General features: G+C 33.4%; 2 protein-coding genes across 2 annotated transcripts; one reads left to right on the forward strand and one right to left on the reverse strand.

Moving 5' to 3' along the window:
* The first annotated feature begins 4,094 nt into the window (after positions 1 to 4,094).
* On the forward strand, positions 4,095 to 4,865 carry LOC106664300 (larval cuticle protein A3A-like). Its single transcript, XM_014389946.2, has 2 exons — positions 4,095 to 4,295; positions 4,380 to 4,865. The coding sequence occupies exons 1-2, from the start codon at positions 4,110 to 4,112 to the stop codon at positions 4,830 to 4,832; spliced, it is 639 nt and encodes a 212-aa protein (XP_014245432.2). The 5' UTR covers positions 4,095 to 4,109; the 3' UTR covers positions 4,833 to 4,865.
* Positions 4,866 to 6,939: 2,074 nt separating this feature from the next.
* LOC106664538 (cuticle protein 18.6-like) lies at positions 6,940 to 7,998 on the reverse strand. Its single transcript, XM_014390393.2, has 2 exons — positions 7,905 to 7,998; positions 6,940 to 7,419 (listed from the first exon to the last, which is right to left on the reverse strand). Exons 1-2 carry the CDS (start codon positions 7,911 to 7,913, stop codon positions 7,066 to 7,068), a joined length of 363 nt encoding a protein of 120 aa, XP_014245879.1. The 5' UTR covers positions 7,914 to 7,998; the 3' UTR covers positions 6,940 to 7,065.
* Positions 7,999 to 13,022: the final 5,024 nt, after the last annotated feature.

The raw sequence follows: 13,022 nt of genomic DNA on the forward strand, positions 1-13,022 counted from the left end.
TACACGTAACTATACTCTAAGAATAAATAAATAAATCATTAAATAGGTAAACAAGTGTAAGGCGTGTGGACACGTGTATATACAAATTATTTAGTGCAGGACTGATTAAACCAAAACAAAAGAAATATCATTAATAAAGGAAATTGTACAGGTTTGTCAAAACATATTAAATCTGACTACCGACACAATGGATTGTGAAAATGATAAAATAATGTAAAACGAAAATAACAATGAAAAACTACTGTGGCTAGAGAATGTGTATATAAATTTTGAAAATAATAGACTTTTTTTATGGCTTTATGTTCTGAGCGTATTAGCCAATGACAATTTTATTATGCGTATTCGTTTCTGGGAGGGGGGAAGGGTAGCGTGAAAAAAAGGCCAGAGGCGACGGTGGGAATCGTACCCACGACCGCGGGATTTAAGAGCCGAGAGTCTCTCACGCTAACCACTCGGCTACCGCCGGCTAAATATATATATATATATATATATATATATATATATATTTCAAAATGTATAAGAGAGAACATATGAAATATCAAGGTCTATTGTGTAAATTGTGTAAATTCAGGTTCGATGTACAGGGCATGTACTTTTATTAGTTGTTAATATTTTTTTAAAATTTTTACTGTCTTTTTGTATTTTTAAGTCATAACACCTGAAAACGGGGAGCAGACAGCACCCCAAAATCCATACTTGTTTTAAAAAAAAACAACTACTTTTTATGAAAGTGTTTTTGATTGTCTCCATCTATGGAATACAGAGGGTCAAGATAAAAAATAAATTAATCTTTATGTAAGGTATTGGTTGAAATGAAAAAGTTAGTGTCACGAGCGGGATTCGAACCCGCGACCTTCGGCTAAATACGCCGCTGCTCGACCAATTGACTATCGTTACTTCGATCCACTCGGACACAAACTTCAAATCGGTGTTCAAGATCAATTAATTGGAAGAAGTTATTTGGTCAATCGGACCACGAAATAGATATAAAAAATAAATGTTACATAATTTTTTAAATCCTTAATATCAGTATACTTTAGTTCCTGTTATAAAATTTCACTTAGTAAAAATATTTTTTTAGGTAAAAATAGTCTCTTAGGCAAGTCACTGTTCTTCATATTAAGTAATAATAAATTAATGTTATCATTAGCATAAAAGTACAATTTATTATCATAGTACATATATTATACATATATATACATACTACATATTATTACTATGGTGCAAATGTTAGGAAGTGGTAGTTTTCAAAAATGAAAACATTTCCCATGCTGATTAATTATACAATCTTCCACTGAAGATGACGAAATGGCGAAACGCGTCACAGAGACGAAACCGGCGAGGGCAGGCGGACTAGAACGATCAATGAAGATCGTGTTGCAATCCTTGGTAGTCGGATGTTGCCAGGTGGAGAAATTATGTCAGAACGAATGAAAAATGCCTGCTGACTCGCGTCGATAATCAAACAGTTAAAACAGAATCGATGTAGTTCGACTTCTGCCGGTGACGTACTAAAGGGTTTTACAAAGGGAACCCGCTGATTGGAATTCTGGTAGCGTGATAAACTTGCACGCCCCATCACTTTCTCTGTTGGCGATAAACGTTGGGAGGAAATTACCACAAATTATACCGAATATGGTTCACAAAACGGCCTCATTCTGTGTTTAAATTCTAAATATGATTTTTAAAATAAAACACATAAAATTATGCTAATTGTTAATTGTTTGAAATAGGCACCACGCACCCCGGCATGTTTCCCATTCGATAAATGGAATCCGTTCAATTTAGTCAACACACCCTAAAATTAAATTTCGAACCTTCTCGCCAATAAACTCAAAATGCTTTTGTAAAATTGTAGTTGTTTAAATAATCATACGCGAATCTTTCCCTTAATTAATTAAATTTAAAATAAATCTGGATCTAATTTATTAACATATTTACACAATTATTCATACAGTATGATCACACCTAAAATAATTCATAAAAATTTAGACAGTTGATAATTTTAAAATTAAATATTTTTTGATGTGATTGATATTTTGTTTGCCACCGCATACGTCCGAGGAAATCAATGATTCGGATGTATCTAGGAAGCCGTAGGTTAAATTTTATAGAGCATATTTTTGCATATTTGATGATCGCTTAAAATTGCATATTTGAACGCATATATGAAGGATTTTTACGTAAAACCACATGTATCGCGTAAAATATTTAAAATATATTGGTTTTCGGAGGAAGCATAAAAAAGTCTGTAAATAAATGACAATTGACGAAAAATTGGTTTAAACGAAGAAAAGATAAGATTCTAGCAATACCGACAAAAGAATATAAAACTTCTTATTTATTCAATATAATCGCAAATTAATTAATCTTTAAGTACGGTATTGGTTGAGATAAAAAAGTCAGTATCACGAGCGAGATTCGAACCTACGACCTTCGGCTAATTAATTGGAAAGAATTTATTTCGTCAGTCCGACCATGGAACCTAATCGATTTAATAATCACAAATTTTATGTGACCGTGGGCACAATTTCACGGAAGGCAATTTAGAGAAGTTCTTTAGTTACTTAACATTAGTTATAAAATATATATTTTAGTTAAGTGAGAAAATATTTTTGTTGGATGTAAATAAACTCTAGGGGGCGTGACCCCAACGGTTTAGGCGTTGACACGGCGATCATCAGTGTAAAGTAAAAGTCCCTGGTTCGAATCCACCGGCCCTGCATTCAAACCCGACATACTTACAAATGGGCGTTTTTTTTTTTTCAAAAACACCTGCACCGTGAGGGTTGATATGACCTCTGCAGTTGCTTACACTCTTAAACAAACGTGTTTTTCTTTAAAAAAAAAAAAAAATTAATGAGCTGTCCACCCTGTAAAAAAATAATAATAATATAATTGGGGACACCGGTGGCCCCAAAGGTTTACGCGTTAACACGGCGCTCATCTCTGTAAAGTAAAGGTCCCGGGTTCGAATCCAGCAGCCCTGCATTCAAACCCGACATACTTCCAAATGGGCGTTTTTTTTTGTTTTTTTCAAAAACACCTGCGCCCTGAGGGTTGATATGACCTCTGCTGTTGCGAACTTTTGTAAAGAAACGTGTTGTTGTTTAAAAAAAAAAAAAAAAAAACTTTTTTTTATACAATGAGCTGACCACCTTGTAAAATAATAATAATAATATAATTGGTGGCCCCGAAGGTTTAGGCGTTGACACGGCGATCATCAGTGTAAAGTAAAGGTCCCGGGTTCGAATCCAGCAGCTCTGCATTCAAACCCGACATACTTACAAATGGGCGTGTTTTTTTTTCAAAAACACCTGCACCTTGAGGGTTGATATGATGAAAAAAAAAATTGGTGGCCCCAAAAGTTTAGGCGTTAACACGGCGTTCATCAGTATAAAGTAAAAGTCCCGGGTTCGAATCCAGCGCGCCCTGCATTCAAACCCGACATACTTACAACTGGGCTTAAAAAAAAAAAAAAAACACTTGCACCCGGAGGGTTCAAATAACCTCGTAGTTGGGGAAAAACTAAACGCTTGTAAATATTAATTTTAAAATGTTTTAATATCTGTGCCTTTTAATTATCTATATATCTGTTTAAAGTTACTATGATAATAAAAAAAAACTTGTTTACTGCATATAATTGCATATTTCAGGGCTTTCAACTGCGTATTTTATTTCATATTTTGGCAATCTTTACTGCACAAAAATCCCGTCTCTGATTCAAAGTGTACAGGATCTTTTTTATATATTTAATTAAGTATAGTTTCATGTTTTTTTTTATATGGTGATGGAAATGGTTGAAAACATAAATATTCCATTATAAAGGCTGTGCTAGTATAACATTTAAAGCATTTTCAGGCCAGCTGCCATAAATGGCCTTTCGAACTTTTATCCTCTTCCTTCTGACCCCTTGTAATTTCATTCCTATAGAACGTAAGGCAGTTTTGATATAAATCTTTGCACTTTGGGATTTAATACTATTAAGTAGTACAATATTTGGAAAGTTCGGAAGGTTATCTTCAGGTTGATAAGTTGTGAAATATTTTAATAAAATTTACCCTCTTTGTTCTATTTGAATTAGAATCTGTCAAACGCTATACCTTGGAATGAAGGAGTTAACATTATTAAGCACGTGTTACCAGTTCTCGGCCGAATTACAAACGGACCGCAGAGCCAGTCTTCCCCACCCTTGTTTGATATGTAATGCCAAGGATAGTGTAAAAGAGAGGTATATAAAAGCGAGGTGGTTCAACCTGATGATACAGTTCAACTCCTACTTAACTATGGCACTGGTGAGTGAACACGATTTTTTAAACTACAGAAAATTTTTTATTATTTCTAAAACGTTAATCAATGTAACTGTTTAAATTTTGAAGAAATTCATCGCATTCGCGGCCTTGTTTGCTGCTGCCAGCGCCCAGTACTTTGCACCTGGAGTCGTACGGCCTTATGCTTACGCTCGTCCTGTGGCTGTCGCACACGCTCCGGTCGCAGTCGCCCACGCTCCAGTCGCAGTCGCCAGGGCCGAGGAGTATGACCCGCATCCCCAGTACAGCTTCTCTTACAACGTGAACGACGCCACGACCGGAGATTCCAAAGGTCAGACTGAAACTCGTGACGGCGATGTCGTCCAGGGCAGCTACTCCCTCGTCGAACCCGACGGCTCCAGGAGGGTCGTTGAATACACTGCCGACCCCGTCAACGGATTCAACGCTGTCGTACACAAAGAAGCCGCTGTCGCTCACGCCCCAGTCGCAGTCGCTCACGCACCAGTCGCATACGCACAAGCTCCAGTCGCTCTCGCTCAAAGGCCGTTCTTTTATCATTAAATACAATAAATAAATCGTATTATTTATAGTACATTTTTTTCTTTGATTTGTCTTTAATCTCAAACCATCCAATAAATTCTCAAGTTCAACATACGAACTAAACGAATAAATGAAATACAAAACATAATGTATGCATTTTTCAACATAAAATATGTTGGATTGTGCGATTTTGATATTAAAATAGTTAAAAAATACCATAAAAATGTAGACGATGTAGATTCTCAGAAAAAGGTTTATAATATACAAATATTTATTTAGAAATCGTGAGATGCGGTCTATGTGATGTAGGTTTCAGAAAAATATTTTCTTTATCGTGCCAACGTTTCGATCTTTATTGAGATCATCTTCAGAGCTCAAAGTGTTTGTCTTCTGTGTAATTATGCCATTCTTGGAGACAAACACTTTAAGCCCTGAAGATGATCTCAATAAAGATCGAAACGTTGGCACGATAAAGAAAATGTTTTTCTCAAACCTACATCACACCAGACCGCATCTCACGATTTCTGAATAATCATCGATTAACGGTCACTAATCACCACACATTTGAGATTAATTTAAAAAAAGTCTTGTAAAATGGTCTGAAAGTACATTTCCGAAACCCTAGTAATAGTCGAACGTTAGGTTTTCATCTCTTACCCGGAATTACTTTACATTAGGACTAGTTTTACGTAGGTTGCGAAAATTAAATATGCTCTTTTCTCCTTTTCATACCAAGTTCAATTATGTACCTTAAAACTACCCAAAACTAAACAAGATTAAACAGTGACAGAGTTCAATGGCAATTTAAAAAAAGTAGAATATCAACGAAGCACAACTTATTTGTGAAATGAACCACTTCATTGATAGTCAACCTTTGATGATGGCGTTCAACCAAAAAAGTACACCAAATCTCGGAAAAATCGTGAATTAAAAACAAATTAGATTATTGGAGTTGAGGACGCCTTTTCTCCGACACCCTGTCTAAAAGATTATAAATAATTTACAAATCATTACCGATACAGCTATCCTGAAAGTTTTCCTACCTAAAAAACAAAATTTTCCAAATTAAATATTCCCCGATTTGAATATATTGTTGTGTTATTTTGTATTAATTTTAAGAAATTAAATGCTCACATACATACTTAATTGCTTATTAAAAAGCAAAAAAAAACTATTAATTTGTTTAAATGCACAAAAATTAAAGATATTTACATACGTCCATATAAATGAATCCCTAGTTACTATGAATTAGTGACCACATAAAAAAAATATACATTCAACTCATTTTATATTAATAATAATTTCTTTCAAAGAATTAATCTTTATGTAAGGTATTCGTTGAAATGAAAAAGCTAGTGTCACGAGCGGGATTCGATCCCGCGACCTTCGGCTTGATAAGCCGCTGCTCTACTACTTGGGCTATCGTGACTTCGATCCTCTCAAACACGAACTAACAACTTTAAACCATCTGTCAGATTTTCCCTCCTTTTTGCCATATTTTCCTTTCAACCAATACCTTCCATAAAGATTAATTAATTGAAAGAAGTTAGTTGGTCAATCGGACCACAACATATAATGAAATTAATAATAATTCAATATTTTGTAAACTAACTTGGCGAAACGATAGTTTTTCCTTTCATTTTGACATTAATGAAAATAATTTCGATAATTGCCTTCCAGGGCACTCTCGACACGACACGCAAGAATGGCACAATTACACAGAAGACAAACACTTTGAGCCCTGAAGATGATCTCAATAAAGATCGAAACGTTGGCACGATAAAGAAAATGTTTTTCTGAAACCTACATCACACCAGACCGCATCTCACGATTTCTAAATAAATATCGATTAACGGTCACTAATCACCACACATTAATATTTTTATATAAAATTGGAATTTGGTCTAATCTTCTAGGTTTAGCACATAATATCTTTCAATTTTATCATATGAACTCCTACAAACTCCTATTTCCTTTTGTCCTTGTATGTGGTGATACTGATGCGGGATATCAATGCCAGCAATATTTTAATAGTGATGGAACTGATCGGTTTTAAGTAATTGTTATTAAATAAATTTAACGGGTTCAAATATGCTGTAAATTGTGTTTTTTTAGTGAAGAAATTATGGAGTGTTTTTATAACATTTATTTTGTTCGATATATTTACATTTTGTAGGAATATGAATATGATTTATCGTAGAACCTCAGTCACATTTTGGTAAAGTTTGAATCTGTTGTATGAATGCGACCCAATTTAGTAATGGGCGACTGCGACTGGTGCGTGAGCGACTGCGACTGGGGCGTGAGCGACAGCTGCTTCTTTGTGTACGACGGCGTTGAATCCGTTGACGGGGTCGGCGGTGTAGTCTACGACTCTCCTGGAACCGTCGGCTTCGACGAGTGAGTAGCTTCCTTGGACGACGTCTCCGTCGCGAGTTTCAGTCTGACCTTTGGAATCTCCGGTCAAGGCGTCGTTCACGTTGTAAGAGAAGCTGTACTGGGGATGCGGGTCGTATTCCTCGACAGCCACCGGTGCGTGTGCGACTCCTGTGAGGACTTGAGGCGCTGCTGAAGCGGCAGCGACGAAAGCAGCCAAAGCGAGAAGTACCTGTAGAACAATGAAAACAAAATAGAAAGTCTAGTATGAATGAAAGAGCATAATTACATCGGTACTTAGATTAAAAAAATTGATATTTTTCTTAAGTAACTTTAGTTTCCTTAAGCAAATTGAAATTACAAAAACACTAAATTGGTAAATATAAGTTAAAAAGTTTTCCATCTTATGCTTAATTTTACACAATTAACTTGTGGTCTAAAATACTTGAAAAATACAAAATTTCTCCTCTTCGATATCCCTTGTTGCCGTGCATTGTTAGTAATCATTTGGTCGATGTATTAAATTTCAAATAAAATGTTTCAATTTATCCCTTTTTTTAAATTTTCAATAACGTTCGATAACGTTTTCCTTAGAAAGATTACAATCTAACATTTTTCAAATTAAAAATAACATATGAGCGTCGAGATAATAAGCTCTTATCGAGACTAAATCTTAGAGATATTCAACACTTGGGTTCAATATGATAAAATTCTCACGTAAGACATCGTTGTTTTGGATGTGTTCCGAGTGAACTGTGACGACCTAAGGCAGGTCTGTATCTTTTATACATGTGGGCGAGAGAGATTCAGGTCTTTCATCCTTGGCATTACTCTTTTTACAATATAGGTGGGGACGTTTAAATCTCGTCTCGTCCTTCTAACGATCGAAAAAAAACCCAACGTTTTTGGTCGACTTTTGGCAAGTTTTGAATTCCATAATGCAGATTTAATGAGACAACAGTGTATGGACTATTTTTTCTTATCTAGTTTAATGCGGTTCCCAAACTTTTTCTTTTTCCGGGGCCCTTAATACAGAATTTTTCCTCAGTGCCCTAAGTCAAAACAATGGTCTATCTCAGCGTGAACTTTATGGTAGTAGTGGTAATTCAATTCTAATTCAGACAAACATTAATATATCGAAACTTCTTATTTTGTCTGCAATTTTATTTAATAAAAAATCAAAACTCCTGACTTTCTTGTAAAACTAAAAAAATCGCCTTTTGAAAAACTCACTTAATCTCAAGAATACAAAAGCAAAAATTTTTTCTGGCAATAATATAACATCTTGGATATCCAACAATTGCAGCTGTCTCATTAACATCTATCCTGAAATTGGATGATCATCAGAGGCGTAGTTTTTAGGGTTTTATAAAAGGTGATTTAGTTCTTAGATGCTTTTATAAATATAAATTTTATAGAAAATTTTCGCGGCGCTCTTAACGCACAGCCGCGGCGCACAGTTCAGAAATCAATGCATTAAAATAAGAATGTTATAATTAATATAATGATGCAAAGACTTTAGTTTGCAATGAACAGCAAAGTACTAGTGTCCAGTGTATTTTTCTTTTCGAAGAAAAATTCTTTCTTTTTATTTTTTTCACTACCTTGAAAATGGCATCTTTCAAATTTCCATCGTCTTTCTTTACCATTTTTAAAGAGCACTATTTTAGATTTAGTAAAATTTATTGTAAGTATTCACGCATTTTCAGATTACTTAATTATTTTTTTAAAAATCCAGCAGTGAAAAGGTGAGTAGCAGTTTTTTATCAGCAAAGAATAACGTTTTTATCATGGTTGAGCAAATTTTCGACCACACCTATCATTTCTTAAGAAAATTTCTTTCTTTTTTTGACGAAACAATAAAGTGCGAGTGTCCAGTGTATTTGTCTTTTCGAAAAAAAATTTCTTTCTTTTTATTTTTTTCACTACCTTGAAAATGGCATCTTTTAAATTTCCCTCGTCTTTCTTTACCACTTTTAAAGAGCAGCATTTTAGATTTAGTACAATTTATTCTAAGTATTCATGTATTTTCAGATTACTTAATTATTTTTTTAAAGATCCAGCCATGAAAAGGTGAGTAGCACTTTCTCATCAGCAAAGAATAACGTTTTTATCATGGTTGAGAAAATTTTCGACCACACCGATCATTTCTTAAGAAAATTTCTTTCTTTTTTTATGAAACAATAGTGTACGAGTGTCCAGTGAATTTGTCTTTTCGAAAAAAATTCTTTCCTTTTATTTTTTTCACTACGTTGAAAATGGCATCTTTAAATTTCCCTCGTCTTTCTTTACCATTTTTAAAGAGCAGCATTTTAGATTTAGTAAAATTTATTCTAAGTATTCGTGCATTTTCAGATCCTTAATTATTTTTTAAAGATCCAGCATTGGAAAGGAGAGTAGCCCTTCCTCATCAGCAAAGCTTATCATTTTTATCATCGTTGAGCAAATTATCGACCAGACCTATCATTTCTTAAGAAAATTTCTTTTTTCTTTTTTACGAAACAATAAAGTACCAGTGTCCAGTGTATTTGACTTTTCGAAAAAAAAATTCTTTCTTTTTATTTTTATCACTATGTTGAAAATGGCACCTTTCCAATTTCCCTCGTCTTTCTTTACCATTTTTAAAGAGCACTATTTTAGATTTATTAAAATTTATTTATGCATTTTCAGATACTTAATTATTTTTTTAAAGATCAAGCAGTGAAAAAGAGAGTAGCACATCCTCATCAGCAAAGCATAAAATTTTTATCATGGTTGAGAAAATTTTGGACCACACCTATCATTTCTTAAGAAAATTTCTTTCTTTTTTCTATGAAAAAATAATGTACGAGTGTCCAGTGTATTTGTCTTTTCGAAGAAAAATGTCTTCCTTTTTCTTTATTTTTTTCATTATCTTGAAAATAGCATCTTTGAAATTTCGCTCGTTTTTCTTCACCATTTTGAAAGAGCAGTATTTTACATTTAGTGAAATTTATTCTAAGTATTCATGAATTTTCACGATACTTAATTATATCATTTCTTTAAAAAAATGTTCTTTTTTTACGAAACAATAAAATACGAGTGTCCAGTGTATTTGTTTTTTCAAAGAAAAATTTCTTTCTTTTTCTTTATTTTCTTCACTACCTTGAAACTAGCATCGTTCAAATTTCGCTCGTTTTCCTTCACCATTTTTAAAGAGCAGTATTTTAGATTAGTAAAATTTATTCTAAGTATTCATGCATTTTAAGATACTTAATTATTTTTTTAAAGATCCAGCAGTGAAAAGGAGAGTAGCACTTCCTCATCAGCAAAGATAACATTTTTATTAGGGCTGAGCAGAATTTCGGCCACACCTTCAATGTGTAAAGAAAATTTATTTCGTTATTTTTTTCTCTTCTATATCTTTGTTTATTCATACTTGACGGTGATGTCGAAGTGTAAGGATAGTTATTATGATGAGTACATTGAACAAGAGGTGGGCTGTAGGGTTCTATTGTATGTTGGGACCAGTACTATTTCTATTTTATACAAATGTTATTCGATCAAACTAGAACTTAAAACTTTAGTGAAGCTATAATTCATTTTATCTTATTAAATTCACTAGTTTTCGTGGTCCGCTTGACCAATTAATATCCTTCAATTAATTGGTCAAGCGGACCACGAAAACTAGTGAATTTAAAAAGATGTAATGAAGTATATATTTTCTAAAGCTCTCCGTGGCCATTTCATTTGTCGCCAAGAATCAAATTGATTACACGACATTTGAAAAATGGCAAAACGGAGGGAAAATTTAAAAGGCGGGGTTGAGATGGGAAGTTAGTGTCCGAGTGGATCGAAGTCACGATAGTTCAAGTGGTAGAGTAGAGGCGTATCTAGCGGAAGGTCGTGGGTTCGAATCCCGCTCGTGACAGACTTTTTTAATTCCAACTGAAAACCTTAATTAATTGAAACATTGGTCAAGTGGACCACGAAAACTAGTGAAGTTATACATTAGGACAACTTAAGATTCACTGTGAATAATGAATAATCGAAGGTTGGGCCTATATAAAAATTCCAATCCACTTTTTCACTGAAATCCGATATAACAAACAATTTTTTTTAAATATGCCAATGCTACATTTTAAGAAAGAATTGGGCCCGTGTCCTCGTTAATGGCGAAAAAGAAGCCTCGGTCGTTTGCAAAGCAGGAAGACCATAAATCAATCGGAAAATGTAACAAACCCATTTTAATCAATAAAAAATACTCACTGATATATTACTTGATATGTTATAAATCTTTTTTATAACGAAATGTCAGAAAAACAAGCATTTGTATCAATTTCAGTCAAGGTTCCCAACCTCCAACCGGGATTCAATAGTATTTTAATGCACTGCAGATATATTTAAAAAAATAATCTAACTAAATAAAAAGTTGTTGTGCAGTACTCATTAACATTTCATATTCCATTTTTCCATTTTAATTATATCTTATCGTATAATTAAGGCTTCTTGATTGTTTTAATGTTATACTTGTTAATCAAGCGCCCTTTTGTTTCAAAAAACATCATTATTTTCCCAGTGTTTAAGAAAGGAGTTGCAGAAGACACTAGTAATTAATTACCGAGGTTAATAATATAATTAGCAAAATTTATATTGGTCTCATTTCTTAGTTTTCAAATGAACGTCGAAAACATTACTGGTTTAGGTTCAATGGTAGCAAAATTGATGTTTTTTTAATTTGTCGTATTAATCTCAAAGCGGCCAAGAAAAGTTAGAAAGTTAGATGTACGATTTTTTTAAATTTTATATCTCGTACATCTTTGATTTTGGGGCTGACAAGCAAATATTTGAATGCATGAAAGATGTAAACATGAAATAATTATGTAAGAGAAAAGTGTTGAAGGAAAACAGAGTTGTTTATTAAGCCCCCTTTTGTTTTTGCTTAATATAAATATTTTTTCTAATTTTATTAATTATAAGTTAATTGTGGGTACAATACATTGAAGTGTGATTACTCTTAAGAAAATATTTCTTTTTAAGGGCTATATGAAAAAGATTTTAAATTGATTTATTGTTGAATAGGTTATATTTTGAATCTGGCGAAAGTACAACACAAAAAACTTCTTTCTTTTCGTGACCAATGAAAGAAACTAAAAATCCATTTTTTATTTATCCGTTTTATGATAGTTAAACTTTTTTTGACATTAGTTTAGTTTCCATACGTCTATGATCACATCAAAATATCATGTATTTTAGACCCTTTCAACACCACAGACAAGAATCTCATATATCTCAAGAACAAAACTACTAATTCAAGATTATGAAGGCATAAATCAATTCATCCGAGCTTCTACATCCATCCATGAATCCTTCTAAAACTAATTAGAGACGCCGTCATAGGTAGTTAGTGAAGGTCTGGTTTGATAGTCATTGGTGTATAATGAAAATAGACCTGGTCCCAACACAAAACCCTGCAGCCTACCTCTGCAATGAACTGAATAACAGTAACTATCCTTTCACTTTGACATCAACGTTGTGACAAAAAAAAAATTATGTTTTTATAATATCATTATTGTAAGAGAGGAAAGTGGTTTTTTTTGCCCCAAAATCAAATTTTTATTTTCTCGCTTCGATCAGCTTCCTTTTCTGTTGTGACAAAAAAAATTATGTTTTTATAATATCATTATTGTAAGAGAGGGAAGTGGGTTTTTTTGCCCCAAAATCAAATTTTTATTTTCTCGCCTCGATCAGCTCCCTTTTCTGTTGTGACAAAAAAAAATTATGTTTTTATAATATCATTATTGTAAGAGAGGAAAGTGGTTTTTTTTGCCCCAAAATCAAATTTTTATTTTCTCGCCTCGATCAGCTTCCTTTTCT

Source organism: Cimex lectularius, unplaced genomic scaffold, assembly GCF_000648675.2.
Source record: "Cimex lectularius strain Harlan isolate CLEC.00 unplaced genomic scaffold, Clec_2.1 scaffold250, whole genome shotgun sequence".
NCBI classification, from domain to species: Eukaryota; Metazoa; Arthropoda; class Insecta; order Hemiptera; family Cimicidae; genus Cimex; species Cimex lectularius.